This window comes from Danio aesculapii, chromosome 13 (genome assembly GCF_903798145.1).
Source record: "Danio aesculapii chromosome 13, fDanAes4.1, whole genome shotgun sequence".
In the NCBI taxonomy this organism is placed as follows: Eukaryota; Metazoa; Chordata; class Actinopteri; order Cypriniformes; family Danionidae; genus Danio; species Danio aesculapii.
The window spans coordinates 43,397,441-43,418,335 of NC_079447.1; the positions used below are offsets into that span (position 1 = coordinate 43,397,441).

Here is a 20,895-nt window from a genome sequence, read left to right on the forward strand (position 1 = left end):
TGAAATTCTGTCCATATAAATTCTGATCGGAACTGGTGACAAAGCGCAGCCCTGCCGGAGTTCAACATGCACTGGAAACAAGTTTGATTTATTGCCGGCAATGCAAACCAGATTCCTACTCTGCTCAAACAGGGATGAAACAGCCCTTAACTGAGTGCCTCTGACCCCATACTCCCAGAGTACTCTCCACAGAATGCCATCAAGGACACGGTTGAATGCCTTCTCCAAGTCTACAAAACACATGTGGACTGGTTGGGCATACTCTCATGAACCCTCGAGCACCCTGCGGGTATAGAGCTGGTCCAGTGTACCACGGCCTGGACGAAAACCGTATTGTTACTCCTGGATCCTAGGTTCAACCATCGGCCGGACCCTCCTCTCCAGTACCTATCGTAATAAATATATGTAATTAAATAAAATTATTATTATTATTAATTCATTTATTTTCTTTTCGGCTTAGTCCCTTTATTAATCTGGGGTCACCACAGCGGAATGAACCGCCATTATTATTATTATTATTATTATTAATATTATAAATTGTCTTTTATTTTATGAATCAACATGAACCACTGTTTAACCCAAAAATATTATTGAATCCTCTACTGAAGAACAAGTCATCTGCATTAACATTGTTTTTTATTTTCACATCATTTCATATGTTTTATTTCATTCATAATTATTTTTAACAGCTTTATTTTGGATTGTTTTAGTGAAATCCAGTCAAATCTAACTCAGTTCTGCTTTAATTTATGCAGAGGAGGAACCGGAAATACGTAGTCTTCTGTTGTATCCGCGCACATCCGCAGTACTGTTGTGTTTGTATTAATGGATGTTTAAGCGGTTTCTGCACACATTGCAGGACGGCCTGGCTCGCGGGTCCAGCGCCTGTGCCTCCACCGCAGGCGGGACAGTTTGGCGGAGTCTCAGCACGGAGCCTCCAGCAGCATTAGAGGAACAATGAGCTCGGGACATCCGAGCGACAATGAGGAGCCGCGCGCTGATCTCCTGCGGGAGGAAGAGGAGGAGGAGGAAGAGGAGGAGGACAGCGATGAAGACCGGGGCTCCACGAGACCTGCATCACCGCAGGCGAACCGCGAGTGTACCGGGACACAGGGCAGCTCGAGGCCGGAGGTGACCGCGGACGGCGGTACGGGCTCGGCTTCTGGTTCGGGCTGCAGGGGCACCGGTGCCTGCGACTCTCTGTTCTCCTGGATCTGCAGGAGGGAGATCCGCAGGGGACCGTTCGTGGACCCCGCGCGGGACCATTTCCGTACCATGACACGGCTTTATTCGTCCATGAGTCCGGCGGCGGATTCAGTGAACCTCAGCACACAAACCCACGGGGCTGTCTTTAACCTGGAGTACTCTCCGGACGGGTGAGCATGGGTTCAGGGATGCCCTTGACACGAGTCCCCGTTTCTGAGTATCACTTCAGTTATGCTCACTTTTGATGTGTTTATTTATTTTATTATGCAAAAAGGTACACAAATGACATGGAATCAAATACAAAACAGATAAACAAAAATCTCAGGAAACTGCCAGGTGTGTGTGTGCAGGTAAAGGTAACTGGGTGGACGAGTCAAACAAACTATATAAACAAGAGAACATAAAAATATACAACATATTTAAAAAAAAAATTAAGCAAGAATAATATAGATTTAAATAAACATAGATAGATAGTACAATAATAGTAATGATAGTAATAATGTCAGTAAAATGCAAACAACATTATTAATAATAATAACAATAACAACAACAACTACTACTACCACTTTTGATAACTTAACTTTCAGAAATTAAACTGAATTAACAAAAAATATTCAAAATGTATGTGTACTATTGTTTCTATTAACAATAGAAATGATAAAACAAGTAAAGGGAAAATGAAATGTGTCTAAATATGGGTAAAATGTTTCAGACTCATTATGCATGTATATTTATGACAAACTAATACATGCTGATTCTTAAGCGTGCTTATTAAAATATATAAATAAGTGGTCTTGCTAAAATTTATGATGTTTAAAATGATACAAAAAAATAACGGAATGCTTGCAAATGGGTAAAACCCAGAGGTCTAAAAGGCCTAAAGTAATTAGTATTTAGATTTTTGATTATTCAGAAAAAAGACTCTTTCTAATTAAACTCTAAACAGTTTTATTGCTTTGCTTGAAAGCCATCTAACGGCTTTGCTCCAATTGCTCTTTCCACACAAGCCAAAATGTGCAATTTGCAAAAATAAGAAAGTCTTCTAACAAGAAAAAGATACCAGGCCAGTATGTTTAGTTTTACATATAATTCCACGTTTTGTTTTCTATGAAAAATCAGTGAATAATTAGTTATTAGAAAACTAGAAAATAGAAATTCAAAAGCTTTTTGGTGTTTATAAACCTGTACGGCTGTGCGATTTGGGAAAAATATCTAATTGCAATTTTTTTTGACAGATATTGCTATTGCGATTTGATTTACGATTTAATTAAAGTTTCAAGCTGATTTTAATTTAGTTCAAGCATCAGCTCAATAATCTGTAAGCCATAGCAATAATTCTGCGACAGCTCTTAAAAATGACCTGTTTTTGTTCGGTGTCTGTGACTTTAAAACCAAAATATTCCCATATTACAAATGCTGTTTTTCTTTAATGTTAATTCGACTATTAATGCTTCTGAAGCATTCTGAAGTTGCGCAATTCTGATTGGGCCCAACGAAAGTGTGCTCACTTAATTGGCCAGTTATGAAGCCCCAGTCAGTTCACACGATTTCGGCAAGATTTCCTTGTCGTGACACAAGATTCAATCGCTTCTTCTTCTGTAATGGCTTAGTTCACACAACCACCGATATCAAGTTTGCGATGCCTAAGGACACCATCGCAGAAAGTCTAGCATGTTTAATTTTTTGAAGCATAGCGGACTGGTTTTTACACACTTCACCTCAGATGTTATTCATTGTTTTTGTTTACATATATACATATATATTTTATATTGCAGCCTAACTAATCACAACGTTGCAAAATTGCGATTCAATTTCGATTAATTGCACAGCCCAATAAACCATTTAAGCCATAAGCCATTGCGATATTTTTTTTTATTTATTTATTTTTTTATATTGCAATATGAATACAATTTCATTGTATGGCTTAACATCGCTTTTTAAAAATAATTTATGATGTTAGATTGATTGGGAGGATTCTACACTGGGAGTACATCTCCATAAAATCTAATAAACAATCTATAAACTTTTTGGGGTCCAGACAGATTTTCATTGTGGTCTGTGCTATTTGCAGTGCATAACAATCTATAAATGCGATCAAGAAAAAGATACAATTGAAATAAAGTGTTTTATCGTTTCCCGAATCTAACAGCATTCAAGTACAGTAGCTGAATGATAAAAATAAAAACAATTCAATAATATTAATCCAAAGTTAATGTTACAAATGGTACAATTTCTTATACCTCAATGTTTTTAAAATCATTATACAATCACAGGCATCAAAACTCATGCAAATGATAAGTTATAAAACAAACTCAACATTACAAATCCTGAGATGTAACTTTTGCGAATGATCACATTACGATATCGATGCTGAAACGAAATATTGTGCAGCTTTGTTAACCAGAGACCCATTTCGATGGTTAAAGAATGTTATTACCCAATGTGAAAATTAAACAAATCAATGCAATGAAATGCTAGTTATTCTTTGTTGAATTTGTATTTTCTAGTATAAAATAGACACATGTTGATGTTCAATAATTCAGAATATTGTAATAATGAACATGCACAATATTGAGATCATCTGCACTTCAGAATACGATGAAAACTACCAAAGCTCTTAGTAAAGTTATGTAATGATAATTTCTTAGTTAATGCCTAGTAGTTGTATTCGTTTTTATGAAGCTAATAACTAATAAACTAAGTTGTTTTAAGAAATATTAACATAGTCACTGTTGGTTAATGCTACTAACACTTCTAATGAGACTTCATTGTAAAGTGCTATCTATAGTACGTTTGTCCTTTCGCAATTTAATTTGGCTGAAACATTTGTTTACTCTGAACTAGGGTTGCATGGTTTACCGGTACTATGGTAGTATCGCAATACTATGGCTCCAAAATACTGGCGGTGCCTAGGGCTGGGCGATATGGGCAAAAAAAATAATATCTTGGTATTTTTAGGAGGAATGATGGTATACGATATAGATCTGGTATTTTCCCATAAATGGTTATTTTAGAGTCAAAGCCTTTAATGAAACTTTATTAAACAGTTCTTGAGCAAAATATAATTCATACACAGGGGTTTCCCTCCCTGTTATTATCATCATTATAATTATCATTCTTATATTGTTATTTGTTGAAAGAGTCGCTAACAGTGAGATATTAAAATAGAAAAAGAAATGTTTGGTAGACAAATGCATGTTTTTTATTTTACTTTAAGCTTTAATAATCAGATCACGTCTTCCAGTTAAGGGGCTAAAATAAATCAATTAATTAAACAGAATAAATAAATAAATGATTAGAATATAATCGGAATTAAAGTCAATATGCAATAACAGACCAGAACGCAGAGCTAAATGTATTATAACGTAAATGTAAAGAAGAGACCGTCGTGTAATAAATACTGAACTTATAATCAGTGAATATGAGGTGGTTTCACTTTCAAAACGTGTTATGAGTTTCTCCCATTTTGGCGTTTTTAATTCTTTTGAATTCACATTCATGTGCTGCGTGTCAATTTGACAAGGCTTCTATGTTCGTTCTTGCTGTCAATAGGCCTTTTTCACACTTCCTGGTTCCGGTAAGCGAAACGGCGGACTACAACATCCGGTTCCAATGGAACAGAGTGAGATAGAATGGCAGAGTTGTCTCGTCGCTGTTATTGCAGCATTCCCGGCTGCTCCAGCTTAAAAAAAACAACATCCTTACCTCAATTTCCACGAAAAGACACAGGACAGAGGAAACCATGGGTGAAATTAATTAGACGGAATGAATGTCCTTCATTTCAAGTGATATGCCAGAGTACGCTCATGTGCAGTATGCACTTCAAAGCGGAGATCATTATGTTTTATCAAATATTGGTGTTCTTAGTTTTAGACAAAATTCCAGTTAAGTTATCTGCCTTCTGCAAACAAGTGCTCCTATCAAGATCATTAATAAATAAGCATAATTTTCCCCCACATTAGAATAATAGACAACTAATACAATTGCTATTTTTTTACAACAAAATTAATTTGGTTAGTTTTATAATAAAGATGATATACTTTTCTTACAATGAATTTCTTTCTCATCACAATATTATTGTAGTAGTTATTGGTTACATTTTTTCAGAGACCCATATGTTATTTAGTGGTATTAATCAAGACCATCGTCTTTTGATTTTACTAAATCTTATGTTGGCAAAACTTGTTTTACAGTAAATACCAAGAGTAATAATAGAGCTTTTCAAGCTCTTTTCCAAAAAGAAATCACTACTGTTCCTTATATAAAGTTTTATTGGATGTCTTTATTAAAGGGTGACTTGATTTGCTGAAAAAAGTGTGGCTGTTACCGCAGAATGCGCACATGTGGCCTTAAACCATATAGATATGAAAGATATTGGATAATCCCGCATCGCGTTGGGGAATCATATCGATATATCCCCAGAACTCGATATACCGCCCAGCCCTAGCGGTGCCACCGTAGTTTGTAAACGGTAGTATCGTCATTATCAGTCTATCTGCAATAGATAGTGTTGCATGTGGAAAAGTCACTAAAATGCTTACACATTTGTGCAGCAATAGACCATTTTATTTGAATAGTCTGGGTAAGGTTGCACGATTTCTGTTGTTTTCTGGCGTTTCAAACACACCTGAATCGGTTCATTTCTGTTCCTGTCAATATGATTTAGTAGCTACAACACCGCAACAATCTCTTAAAAAGAACGACACACAAAGTGAAATTTTGAATTACTGTGGATTGTTACCTGATAAGACTGGAAAAAAAAACAATAGATGAAAAACTTAAAATAGCAACAAGAAACATTGAAACAATTTTTGACCTCATACAGTCTAATTTTGCTGGAACAATGTTCTTTTGTAACATTTAATTTGGTGTAATTTGTATCTTTATTTTAATGTATTGTCTGTTATCTACAAAATAAACCAGGCATGGGCTGGTATAAGATTCTGACGGTATGATAACCTTGGAAAAAAATATCACTGTATTACAGTATTGTGCTCACTGCTCTTAAAAAATATAATTTTTTAAAATAAATTCCTTTACAATTTGAAACAGCATATTTGGATATTTTGTTTCTGCTGGAGATACTGTTGTCTTAAAAAAATAAAAAAAGTAAATAAAAAAATATTACAAATACCTTAGGAACGGCATAGCAGAACATTTTGGCAGTTTTAAAACCATGGCTTTTCTAACCCGAGGTATACCTTAAAAAAGGTTATCATCCCATGCCTAAAATAAACAAAAAGACGAATAAATTTTAGCTGAAGTGACGTGCCAATAATACTTATTTCAATAATAAAAGATTTATGAAAAATTTCATGTAGACCTATTATAACATGTAAGATATAGTATTCCTGACAATTTTCTTTATTATTGGAGTTCTGAATTACAGTATCGCAGTACTATTTGGTATCGTGATGCTTCAGCTGGTATAGTATCATAAGGTGGATAAATGGTAACTCGACACCCCTACTCTGAACATGTACATACATAGAATAAAGCATGTTTTTGGTTTATTATACCTGCTAAAGTAACCTTTTATTGCAGCTAAATTCAATATCTTGATAATGCTGTATATTGTGATAAAAGCTTTAGAAATTAATTCCGACAAGAAATTTAATAACGACAAGAGAATAGTGCAAAACATATACAGTTGAAGTCAGAATTATTAGCCCCCCTTTAAATATTTTTTTCTTTTTAAATATTTCCCAAATAATGTTTTAATAGAGCAAGGAAATTTTCACAGTATGTCTGCTAATATTTTTTCTTCTAAAGAAAGTCTGATTTTTTTTATTTCGGCTAGAATGAAAGCGGTTTTTAATTTTTAAAAAAACATTTTAAGGTCAAAATTATTTGCCCCTCTACTGAACAAACCCTCATTATACAATAACTTGTCTAATTACCCTAGTTCAGCCTTTAAATGTCACTTTAAGCTGTATGGAAGTGTCTAAATATCTAGTAAAATATTATTTACTGTCATCATGGCAAAAATAAATCAGTTATCAGAAATGAGTTATTAAATCTATTATGTTTAGAAATGTGTTGAAAAAAATCTTTTCTCTGTTAAACAGAAATTGGGGAAAAAAATAAACAGGAGGCTTGTAATTCTGACTCCAACTGTATATGTATTTTATATTATAGGGAACTTACATCTGGGATACAGAAAGTTTCCTAATTGAGATACACCTGTGTAATGTTCTACTTTTTTTTTCTAGGTCAGTTTTGACGGTTGCTTGTGAGCAGACAGAAGTGCTCTTGTTTGACCCCGTTTCCTCCAGACATATCAAAACACTGGTGGAGGCTCATGAGGACTGTGTCAATAACATAAGGTACATATGCACCCCATATTAGAGCTGTAATTGGGACATAAAAATTAGACCCGACAGAATTGGGCCCGAGCCCGACAGGTACATTTTGATTGACAGCTTTTTAAAAGCCTGATCCCGTTTATAGACCAACATTATTCAAATGTGCACATGCACGCAGCTCTTTTGCCTTTTTTCAAGAATGAGTTGTTTATATGTTTTAACATAATTTATTCATAACAAGCATATGCTAAAGGCCACTTGGAATTTGGAACAAAGAAATAGAATAAGTCCTCTGTAACATCTTAGCACTCTAAATAGGCTTAGGTACATACACTTAGCCTTTAAATTGGCCAACAGACCAATGAAAAGAAGTCTTTCTTAACCAATTAAAATAAATATGATGGGTGCAGGGAAATCCGCTTTTCCTCAGGTCCCTTCACTCTAGTTTTTGTATGACCAGTGAGTGTCTGCATCAAGACCGTCCAAGCTTGGAAAAGATGAGAAGAAAATCAGCTGAATGGTTCAGTATGATTTCTTCTGACACAAGGGAGGGAAGAGCAATCTTTTATACACACTGAGGGTCCGCCTGCAACTGAGCCCTAACACAAAAGAATATTATCATAGAAGGAGGAAAACAGCGATACAAAGACAGCTTACAGCAACCAGAATACGTGAGAATGTGTGCGTGTAGGTATGCGCGCATCTGTGAGCGAGTCAGATAGAGACTTTTGTGCAGGGACGGAATGTTCCGGCCACACCGAGAAAAGATGAACAGAATATGCATACACACACATTTCTGCAGTGTAAAGACACAAAAGAGAGAACAAGAAAAACAGTCTGTAAAAACAGTAGAATACACACACATAGTAATCAAATCCTTCAATGGGTATTTGGCAATAACGACATTAAGATAAAGGCTCTGCGGGATTTGTTTCGCCACTTCTCTTCACAATCTGGCCTTAAGGCGATGGTGAAGCTGAATATTAAAAGAATAGCCTAATGCCAACATTAGCCTGTGTACTCTGTCTACATTATGCATTTATGGTTTAATTAATATTTATTTATAATTTAAAGATCCTTTACTCACCAAGATTAGTCCACGTGTTTTTGTGGAGGAACATTATTAAATCCACTGTAAATGGCTTTAGCGCAGTCCTGCACTCAGGATGTTGCATCCAGCAGCACCAAACACCCTTTCACTGCTGCTGCTACTGGCCGAGATGCATAGTTCTGATCTGGCTAATTTTGCAAGTTTTAGTAGGATTATTTGTTCATCTTCTACCAGCCAAGAATATCCATTTAATTTTCCACGACAGGATGCTGTGTAGCGAGTGACCTCGTCATCTTCCCTGTTAGCTTGCTGTACATACATTGCCGTTTAGCGCTCTACCGTAATATGCAGTATAGGGAAGAGCGGGGCACAAAGTAACACTTTTTGGTTTTGGTCAAATAATGAACAAAGTAATGGTGTTAGACGAAGCATATTTTTTTGCCAGGAACACATAAGCCACTCCTACAAATGAGCACTGAAATTATGATCGCCGGACCTATGGTTTTTGTGCAGCATTGCCAAAAGTGCCAGGAGTATAAATGTTACTATTTACCCCACCTGCGGGGCAAGTTGTAACAGACAGGGGGTTAGTTGTAACACATGCATATAAAGGCAGATTTCACACAATTAATTAAAATCCAACTTGCTTTCAATAGTAGCTATATTTCCTCAGTAATTGGCTCATTTCTTTTTTTTATTTTACATAGCACAGTATGTTCATGTATTTATTTGTTTATTGGAGAAACACATTTGAATCTATTTGCCTTATCCATTTCTCCATTATTATACAATGCATTTGTTTGCATTATTAGCAATAAAATAGTTTAATTTCTATTAAAACATTATTTTCTATTAAAAAACATTTTTAATTAAAAAGTTCTTAACATTACACTCAAAATTTAAAAAAAAATTGTAAGTTTAGTCGGTGTCCAACAGTGTGTGGCTTAATTGTAACACCCTGTTACAACTAACCCCGCTGTGTCGTGTTTTCCTCAAAACTGGCTTGCAGTCTTTGTGTGTGTTTTACATTTTTCAAAATGGTTTCATCTTTTAGCCTAGAAGACGGTAATCACAACAATATAAGATTTTACATTCATACTTTCACAGATTTTTTTAAAATAAAAAAAAATAGAGTATAAAAAAAAATACTTTTATGCTGCAAAAATGGTTTCTCCTGTGTTTCTCATCCAAATTTCGTCGAACTTTTTCCAATAACTGGCAGAAAGACGTCTGCCGACACTGTGGTGAAAACCTCAGAAGAATGCGATGGTTAACCCTGAGCAACTACCTTAAAACTCTGTGTTACATTTAACCCCAAGTTACTTTGTGCCCCGCACTCCCCTATGAGTGACTGCCGAAATACCCTGGCGGCTAAAATAACCGGCGGTTGGCCTAACCTGAAAATTGGCTCTTTTTGACTTCTCCGTCATCATTTGTTTCTTTCACCTTTGCATGAATGGATTTTAATGTTGTTTTAAATGATTTAAGTTCTCGTGCTAATCGAAATGCATCACATGACTGTTTATTTACTGCGCAAGCTCAAGCGCGGCACGACCCGACCCTGTCTAAAATGATAGAAATTAAGCCAAGTAACTAAGCAACTAAGCAAGGATCTTCAGCTCTACCTAATATCAGTCACAGATTTAGAACCCTTGGTTAGAGGAGCAAAACCCCTTTCAGTTTTTAACCAGGACAAATTCTAAACAAATAGCACACCGAAAACTAAGCTTTTTAATGTTTAAAATGATTAAAAACTTAATACTCACAAATGGGTTAAACCCAGAGGGCTAAAAATAAAGTAACTAAAGTAGTTAGTATTTTAATTTTGAGTCTGCATTGTAACCCGTAAATAAACATTTTTAAAACTAGAATTTACTTAATACACAATTTAAACATCTTCTTTCATGGGCCCTTTTTTTACACACAGAAAACACACACACTCTTCCTGACAAGACTATAAAGTAATTGATGTTGTGTTCAGGTTTCTTGACAACCGGCTGTTTGCGACCTGCTCTGATGACACCACCATTGCGTTGTGGGATTTGCGGAAACTCAACTCGAAGGTGTGCTCGTTACATGGCCACGCCAGCTGGGTCAAGAACATCGAGTACGATACACACACTCGCCTGCTGGTCACGTCAGGATTTGATGGAAACGTTATCACCTGGGATACCAACAGGTACGTTACAGTGTTCATACTCAAAAGTGTAATTAAAGGAGCAAGTTTGGCTTTGTTTACATGTGAATACATCTTGGGTCAAACGCATGACCAGCTCCCAAAGAGAGCCGCTTGAATTAAAAACGTTGGTTCCCCAAAAATGAAAATTCTGTAATGGCCCGTTTCCACTTCGTGGTACGGTACTGCATTGTTTGTACAGGTCACCTTTATCAGGCGTCTCTCCACTGCCAAAGAAATGTCAAAGTAAAGCTGTATGGGTCGTACATATCATATGAAAAGCACTTCTCACATACATACTTGTGTATAAATGTTTATTACTAACCTTTCTATGAACATGATTTGATTATAACTGCAGATCAATGATGATGTGTGAAATAGCCTTCTGTAACGTCTGCGATTACATAAAATTAATAAATAAATTCACACATACAGACCCTTACAGTCTCCGATATGATACCAATCACAGTTTAAATGCTGCCAAAGTGGCGATGAGGTCTTAAAATGTATGCAAAGAGTTTTAAAAAAAGGTATTGAATTTCACTCTATGATGCTGTATATACCCTGTTATTACTGTGCTTTCTGTGTGTTTAGGTTCACAGAAGATGGCTGTCCGCACAAGAAGTTTTTCCACACGCGCTATCTCATGCGGATGCGTCTGACTCCAGACTGCAGTAAGATGTTGATCTCCACATCCTCTGGTTACCTGCTCATCTTACATGACCTCGACCTCACACAGAGCCTGGAGGTGGGCAGTTACCGCATCCTCCGGGCCCGCAGACCGCCGCTCAGCACAGGTACACACACAGATGATATATGGATATAATGATGTGTAAAAATTGACATAATTGATGACAACAAACTTCCATTCAAAAGTATGGGTTTGATAAATATTACAACTGTTTTATAAAGTGTAATACATTATATAAGACTAGATTTAATTGATCAGAAGGTAATAGTTTAATTGAAGTTTTTCCTGTCATGATTCTTTAGTGTGACGTGAACCTTCTGAAATCATTATATATGACTATATTATATCATCATATACACTCACCGGCCACTTCATTAGGTACACTTTACTAGTACTGGACTCCCTTTTGCCTTCAGAACTGCCTTAATCCTTCGTGGCATAGATTCAACAAGGCACTGGAAATATTTCTCATTTTGGTTCATATTGACATGATAGCATTACGCAGTTGCTGCAGATTTCTCGGCTGCACATCCATGTTGTGAATCTCCCGTTCCACCACATCCCAAAGGTGCTTTATTGGATTGACATCTGGTGATGGTGGAGGCCATTTGAGTACAGTGAACTCATTGTCATGTTCAAGAAACCTGAGATGATTCGCGCTTTATGACATGGCGCGTTATCCTGCTGGAGGTAGCCATCAGAAGATGGGTATACTATGGTCATAAAGCGATGGACATGGTCAGCAACAATACTCAGGTTGGCTGTGGCATTTACATGATGCTCAGTTGGTACTAATGGGCCCAAAGTGTACCAAGAAAATATCCCTCACACCATTACACCACCACCACCTGGATTGTCGTTGATACAAGGCAGGATGGATCCATGCTTTCATCTTGTTGACACCTAATTCTGAGCCTATTCTTCGAATGTCTCAGCAGAACTCGAGCCTGTGCGAATTGTAGCCTCAGTTTCCTGTTCTCAGCTGACAGAAGTGCAGGAATGGCACCCAGTGTGGTCTTCTGCTGCTGTAGCCCATCCGCCTCAAGGTTGAACGTGTTGTGCGTTGCCTTTCTATCAGCTTGAACCAGTCTGGCCATTCTCCTCTGACCTCTGGCATCAACAAGGCATTTGCGCTCACAGAACTGCCGCTCACTGGATATTTTCTCTTTTTCAGACCATTCTCTGTAAACCATAGAGATGGTTGTGTGTGAAAGTCCCAGTAGATCAGCAGTTTCTGAAATACTCAGACCAGCCCGTCTGGCATCAACAAACATGCCATGGTCAAAGTCACTTAAATCACCTTTCTTCCTCATTCTTGTGCTTGGTTTGAACTGCAGCAGATTGTCTTGACCATGTCTACATTCCTAAATGCACAGTTGCTGCCATGTGTCATGAGCTGTCATGCTGCCATGTGTCAATGAGCAGTTGGACAGGTGTTCCTAATAAGGTGGCCGGTGAGTGTATGATTATAATCAATGCTGAAAACAGTTGCTGATGCATTTTTAGGATTTTGTATGTATGACAGGGTTCCCACGAGTCATGGAGTTTCTGGAATTGCATGGAATTTTAAAATATCTATTCCACACATTTAAAGTTTGGGAATTTATATATTTTTGTCCTTTATGGATCATTAGGAATTTTAAAATTGTAGTTTCCATTTAACAAGATGAAGTTTTTCTATACCAAATATTTATATATCATGCTGTTTTGACGCCGGTTGTTATGGTTAGCAACCATATTTTTCACCTCCATTTTTTTAACCAGACTGTTAAACTAAGGCAAACATGCCAGCATTAATATAGCTTTTACTTCAAAATAACATCTTTAAAGACCTGGTGTTAAAAAGTAGATGACAAAAAAGCTAAATGCAAAGTTTGTAAACCTAATATTGAGCTATCAAATATGGAAGAGGTTCACAGCTTTGCAAGCTGAGTATGTCTTTCGGATGAGACGTTAGACCCAAGGTCTTGACTCTCTGTTGTCATTAAAAATCCCATGGCACATCTCCTAAAGAGTAGAGATGTAACCCTGGTGTCCTGGACATATTTCCTCCATCAGTCCTTACCCATCATGGCCTCCCAATCATCCCCATCCACTTCCATTGTCCTGTGGCTGCTGTCACATCATCCAAGTGGATGCTGCTCACTGGTGTTGGTGTTGAGAAACCCCCTCATGATTGTGAAGCGCTTTGGGTGTATAGCCATACACAATAAATGCGCTATGTGAATACACATTACATTACATTGAATTACAAATGTAAGATTTTTTTTTCAAAATCTGAGGTAAATTACCCATTGTTGTTCTTAAGTGGCTATTAAAGTCTTGAAAAATGATTGTCTAGTTAAACCAATTTTAATATTGTTTGTTAATATTTGAACATTATTTTAATGTTATATTATTAGTATATAAGCACACTAGCTGTTTTTCTGTTCATTAGAAATTCAGCTTTTTAGTCAAGGAATTTGATATTTGACTTAAAGTGGGAACCGTGGTATGTTGAATTGAAAGTTTAATAAAACACCCTTACTTTGTTATATAATAAGTAATAACATTATACTCTCTTGTCCCAATTTACTGCTTGTTTATCAACTTAACGTATTTTTGTGAAATCAAGCAATCGATTTCTTCTAAATGTTTGTATGTAATATAAGATATTTATGGGTTAATTCATTAAATATGGAGTAGCATTCCTTTTTAAAATACTTATTTAGTATAATTGAACCCTACAGTTGTACATTTGTGTAGTTTAAATATATTTCTTTTTGAATTCTACTTGTTTAAATGCAACACGACACTTGATATGACACTAAACATATTTAGGTTATTTATGTAGCGAGTCCTGGAGTTCATTATGACCAGGGGTGCCCCAACTATTTGTTATGAAGAGTCAAAAAACAATCTTTATTGAGGGTGGTGGGCTGAAGGTAAACATACCAAACTTTATTACATTAAAGTTGCCATTGGTGATTTCTTAATTTATTTAATATTTAAAAAAAAATGTTTAATATTTAAAGCATTTCTTTATATTAACTACATTTTTATTTAACTATTTAAATTTTATACTGAATTTATTACAGTAAATAATTTTATTTAAGTCAAGCCACACCTGCATTGTCATCTATCTGTTGAGTGACAGTATTTTATTTTTAAAAAATCAGATTCATTTACAACATTTAATCGAAACATTTATTTTCAGTTTTTTGTAGCTCTACAGTAAAACAAACAAAAAAGTTACATTTCAATTAGAAATTGCTATCTCTGTAAAAGGCATTCGCCCCAACCCTCCTCATAATTTTTAATCTCTTCTCAGATGCAATGGTGGGCCAAATCAAATGTTACCATGGGCCAACTTTGGCCCGCTGGACCTAGTTTGGACATCTCTGATTAAGACTGAATTTCTTTGTTCTTTCAGAAGGTTCATCAGCAGGATCCAGGTCAGGAGGACCTCGTCACACTATTGACAGCAAAAACCATCCACACAGAGAGGGTAAAACTTTATTATATCTATCTGTCTGTCTATTTCTATCTCTGTCCATCTCTCGCTCTCTATCTTACTCTTATCTCCCTCTATATCTATATATACAGTTCATCCAGAAAGTATTCATAGTGCTTCACTTTTTCCACATTTTTTTTAATGTTACAGCCTTATTCCAAAATGTATTACATTCATTTGTTTCCTCCAAATTCTACACACAATACCCCATAATGACAATGTGAAAAAAGAGTTTTTGAAATTGTTGCAAATGTATTAAAAATAGAAAACCTGAAAAATCACATGTACATAAATATTCACAGCTCTAAATTGAGCTCTGGTACATCCTGTTTCTACTGATCATTCTTGAGGTGTTTCAGCAGCTTAATTGGAGTTCATCTGTGGTAAATTCAGCTGATTGGACATGATTTAAATAGGCATACACTTGTCTATATAAGGTCCCAGGGTTGACAGTACATGTCAAAGCACAAACCAAGCATGAAGACAAAGGAATTGTCTGTAGACCTCTGAGACAGAATTGACTCGAGGTACAAGGCTGGTGAAGGTCACAGAAACATTTCTGCTGCTCTGAAAGTTCCAATGAGCACAGTGGCCTCCATCATCCATAAGTGGAAGATGTTTGGAACCACCAGGACTCTTCCTAGAGCCGGCCAGCCACCTAAGCTGAGTGATGTGGGAGATGGGGCTTAGTCAGGGAGGTGATCAATAACCCGATGGTCACTCTGTCTTGGCTCCAGTGTTCTTCTGTGGAGAGAGGAGAACCTTACAGAAGGACAACCATCTGTGCAGCAATCTACCAAGCAGGCCTGTATGGTAGTGGCCAGACGGAAGCCACTCTCGCCTGGAATTTGCCAAAAGGCATCTAAAGGACTCTCAGACCATAAGAAACTAAACTCTCTGGTCTGATGAGACTAAAATTGAGCTCTTTGGAGTAAATGCCAGGCGTTACGTTTGTCCAAAACCAGGTACCGCTCTTCATTAGGCTAATACCATGCTTACAGTGAAGCATGGTGGTGGCAACATCATGTTGTGGGAATGTTTTTCAGCAGCAGGAACTGGAAGACTAGTCAGGATAGAAAGAAAGATGAATGCAGCAATGTACAGAGACATCCTGGATGAAAACCTGCTCCAGTGTGCTCTTGACCCCGAGGGCGACAGTTCTTTATCATCTTCCAGCAGGACAATAACCCAAAGCACACCACAAAAATATCAATAGAGTGGCTTCACAACAACTCGGTGAATGTCCTTGACGGGCCCAGCCAGAGCCCAGACCTATATCCTATTGAACATCTTTGGAGAGATCTAAAAATGGCTGTACACCGTTGCTTCCCATCCAACCTGATAGAGCTTGAGAAGTACTGCAAAGATCAATGGGCAAAAATTCCCAAAGAGGCTGTAATTGTTGCCAAAGGTGCATCAACAAAGTATTGAGCAAAGGCTGTCAATACTTATGTACATGTGATTTTTCAGGATTTTTATTTTTAATAAATTTGCAACAATTTCAAAAACTCTTTTTTTTCACATTGTCATTATGGGGTATTGTGTGTAGAGTTTTGAGGAAATTAATGAATTTAATCCATTTTGGAATAAGGCTGAAACATAAAAAAATGTGGAAAAAGTGAAGCGCTATGAATACTTTCTGGATGCACTGTAGATAATGTTTTACAGAAGATTTTTTTTTCTGTTTTCATATTTGAAACAGCCTTTACAGGTTTTTAAGTGTTTATATTTTTTGTCTTCTGCTCAGGTTTATCCCCCAGAAACAGTCTTGAAGTTTTAACGCCAGAGATCCCAGGTGAGAGGGATCGAGGGAACTGCATCACCTCTTTACAACTGCATCCTAAAGGCTGGGCCACGCTCTTGCGCTGCTCAAGCAACATGGATGACCAGGAGGTCAGTCGGATCTAAACTTTACTTTAGGGCTGGGCAAAATCACATGTATGTGTTTTTGGGCTAAATTGTGGTATACAGTACATGTTTTTTATTTGATTAGATTTTTAGTTGAGCTTTGTATTTTTGTTTTATGAAAGGATCCCAATGTAAAATATTTCTCTTTTAATAATAAGGAACACGAAAAACATTTAAGAATCCGTGTTCAAAAACCTTTATTGCCTATGAAGTAATGAGTAACTCAAAGTATTTTAAAAATAATGCAGAAATATGTGTGTGGGGGGTGACTAAAGTAAAATGTATGTTGGCCTTCATGTAAGTATCTGATCTCTGTGTGTTCTCAGTGGACGTGTGTGTACGAGTTTCAAGAAGGAGCTCCACCTCGACCCCCAGTGTCTCCTCGCTGCTCTCTGCGTCTCACACACTACATCGAGGAGGCAAACGTCGGCCGCGGATACATTAAGGAGCTGTGCTTCAGTCCTGACGGCCGGCTCATCTGCTCTCCATACGGTTACGGTGTGCGTCTGCTGGCGTTCGATGAGAACTGTGCGGAACTAGTGGACTGTATGCCCGTGCGGACGGCTCAGCTCAGGGAGGTTCGCTCCATCTACTCTCACAGCGATGTGGTGCTCACCTCCAAATTCTCCCCCACTCACTGTCAGTTCGCTTCAGGCTGCCTCAGTGGACGCGTAGCTCTGTATCAGCCACACTTTTAACACTTACAGATCAATTTAAACTTGAAAATCCACACTGATATCCTGCGAATGGAAGAAGCTCATTGTGGAGGACAGGAGAGCGAAACTACCTTAAAGGAACAGAGTGTTTATTTTCGTGTGTGTGTGTGTGTGTGTGTGTGTGATATGTATGTACGTGTGTGTGAATGACCTTGTACATGTTTGTCAGTTTTAGATGTGTGCCCTCTACACCGTTTGAGGAGGGAAAGAGAAAGCATTCAGATTTTTCAGAGGTTGAATGAGTCACTGGAGCGTTTAGGATGTCAAACTCAATTCCTGGAGGGCCGCAGCTCTGCACAGTTTAGTTCCAACCCTAGTTAAACACAGCTAATCAAACTAAGTCTTTCAGTCTTGTCTGAAATCTACAGGTAAGTGTGTTGAAGCAGGACTGGAACAGCACTGTGCAGGGCTGCGGCCCTCCAGGAATTGAGTTTGACATCCCTGCTTTAGAATCTGTTCATTCAGCACTGCAATAAACACTTCAGCCAATCATTTTCATGAAATCGCAAGCAGTCGATGGCAGTTTTTTTGCAGTTTGCCAAACATTTTAGATTTCGCGATGCCATAATCATGTTCAGAAGCTTTATTTCTGGAAGTTTGTCACTTTTACTGCTTGTTTGTTTTTATGTTTGGACTGTTTGTCTTTAACAACACTAACTGAAGTCTGGTTTGTATTGTCAAAGCTGTGTGTGTGTGTGTGTGTGTGTGAGAGAGACAGACAGACAGACAGTATTGAAGACGATATGATGATGATTGACTCCTGAATGGACTGGGAGTTTTGAAATGTTCAGTTTTTTTCATACACTGCAAACAAATGTCCTCAAATGAACAGTTTTTCCTGTTTTGCTATTTGTTTTTATTTATTTCTGCTTGTAAATTGTATTATGGGATCTTGATCTTTCAACAACTTGAACATTTTCATAGTTTGAATGATATATTGTCTGTATTGGTGTTGAAAAATACAGTATAAAAACCTGAAAACAAACCGTCAGTTGTTATTTTACAGGGTTATTTCTGAATATTATTTCTTATACAATACATAATTTCACACTGCTAAAATGTCTGAGAGTTGAATTTTCAACATCAAAAGTCGATCAAGCTCCCATAGTGCAATTCACAACCATAAATAAACAGAAAACATCCAGGAATAACAAAATATGGAAACTGTTAATAATCAGATTTTTTTTAACAGTGTATGCTGGACTCTACATGGACAATCAGCAGTTCTGGAATGTTCTGATGCTCACGACGCACATCGCTGGAGATTTGAGCTCAATGGGAGATGCAGGTTTAGATGTCGTGTGAGTGATTTATATACAGTTGGACTAAAGGTGAAGGACAAAAATCTGAATGTTCAACTTTTTTGGAACCAGTTTTCAATGGTTCCTCCTCATCGGTTATTTAAACTGAGTGACCATTCTTAAAAAATGCAGTGAAAGCAGTGCAACAGTGAAAGTCTATTCACGTTAACCTTACTAAGGATGCAGTGGTACAGATATATTAAATAAAGGACTTTTCCATTTCTTCTGTTTGTCATGGGGAAGAAAAATGCTGTAAATGGATGGAGGAATGAGATTTTGAGCATAGTTAGAATAATAAGTGCACTGAATAAGCATCAGCATCTGCTTTGAAGAATTGGTAGAAATTGAAAAATGAGCTAATTATTTTCATAGATCAGAGGGTTTATATATATATATATATATATATATATATATATATATATATATATATATATATATATATATATATATATATATACATACTGTCTGTATGTATGTATGTATGTATGTGTATGTATATGTATATATATATATATATGTGTATATATATGTATATATATATGTATATATATATGTATATATATATGTATATATATATGTATATATATATACATACATACATACATACATACATACATACATACATACATACATACAGACAGACAGTTAGGTCCATAAATATTTGGACATCGACACAGTTCTATGATGTTTGGCTGTAGACACCAACACAATAGATGTGAAATGAAACGAATAAAATGTGCTTGAACTGCAGACTGTCAGCTTTAATTTGAGGGTGTTTACATCCAAATCAGGTGAACGCTGTAGGAATTACAACAGTTTGCATATGTGCCTCCCACTTGTTAAGGGTCCAAAAGTAATGGGACAGAATAATAATCATAAATCAAACTTTCACTTTTTAGCACTTGGTTGCAAATCCCTTGCAGTCAATTACAGCCTGAAGTCTGGAACATGTAGACCTCACCAGATGCTGGGTATCATCTTTGTTGGTGCTCTGCCAGGCCTCTTTTGCGACTGTCTTCAGTTCCTGCCTGTTCTTGGGGCTTTTTCCGTTCAGTTTTTACATCGAATTGTTTGATGTCCAAATATTTATGGACCTAGCAGTATACACACACGCACACAGTTGAAGTCAGAATTATTAGCCTCCTTTTTTATTTATTTTTTATTTTTTAAATATTTCCCTAATGTTTGACAGAGCAAGGAAATTTTCACAGTATGTCTGATAATATTTTTTCTTCTGGAGAAAGTCCTATTTGTTTTATTTCAGCTAAAATGAAAGCAGTTTTAAATTTTTAAAAAATATTTTAAGGTCAACATTATTAGCCCCTTTTAGGTATATTTTTTCAGATAGTCTACAGAATAAACCATCATTATACAATAACTTGCCTAATTACCCTAACCTGCCTAGTTAACCTAATTAACCTAGTTAAACCTTTGAATGTCACTTTAAGCTGTATAGAAGTGTCTTAATATTTTTTACTCTCATCATGGCAAAGATAAAATAAATCAGTTATTAAAAATGAGTTATTAAAACTATTATGTTTAGAAATGTGTTGGAAAAAAGATCTAAATTGGGGGGGGGGGGAAATAAACAAACGGGGGCTTATAATTCTGACTTCAACTGGGAAAGTACAAATATTTGGTGTCAGATTTTGAGTTTTTTTTTTTGAAAGATGTCTCATGAATCAAAGCTGCATTGATTCAATCAAAAATAAAACCTTGATAATGTGAAATACTACAATTTAAATAACTTTTTCATATTTGTAAAAACTGAATTCATTTAGTTTAAAGGTGTGTTTTCAGCTTTATTATCCAGCTCCAGTGTATGAGTGTGTGTGTTTGTGTGTCTGAGAGATGGAGACAGTTGATTGACTTCTGAATGTACTCTGAGTACTGAAATGTTTTAATTTTAGTGGTGGCTCACTGGTTAGCATTATTGCCTCAGCAAGAAGGTCACTAGTTTGAGTCTTGGCTGGGCCAGTTGGCATTTCTGTTGCCATTTTCTCCTTGTTTGTGTGGGTTTCCTCCGGGTGCTCCGGTTTCCTCCACAG

At 36.6% G+C, this 20,895-nt stretch overlaps 1 protein-coding gene across 1 annotated transcript; it reads left to right on the forward strand.

Annotated features, from left to right (window-relative positions):
- The first annotated feature begins 769 nt into the window (after nucleotides 1-769).
- Nucleotides 770-19,238, forward strand: wdr32 (WD repeat domain 32). Its single transcript, XM_056471343.1, has 7 exons — nucleotides 770-1,376; nucleotides 7,419-7,532; nucleotides 10,544-10,741; nucleotides 11,333-11,535; nucleotides 14,842-14,916; nucleotides 16,670-16,815; nucleotides 17,157-19,238. The coding sequence occupies exons 1-7, from the start codon at nucleotides 958-960 to the stop codon at nucleotides 17,526-17,528; spliced, it is 1,527 nt and encodes a 508-aa protein (XP_056327318.1). The 5' UTR covers nucleotides 770-957; the 3' UTR covers nucleotides 17,529-19,238.
- The last annotated feature ends 1,657 nt before the right edge of the window (nucleotides 19,239-20,895 follow it).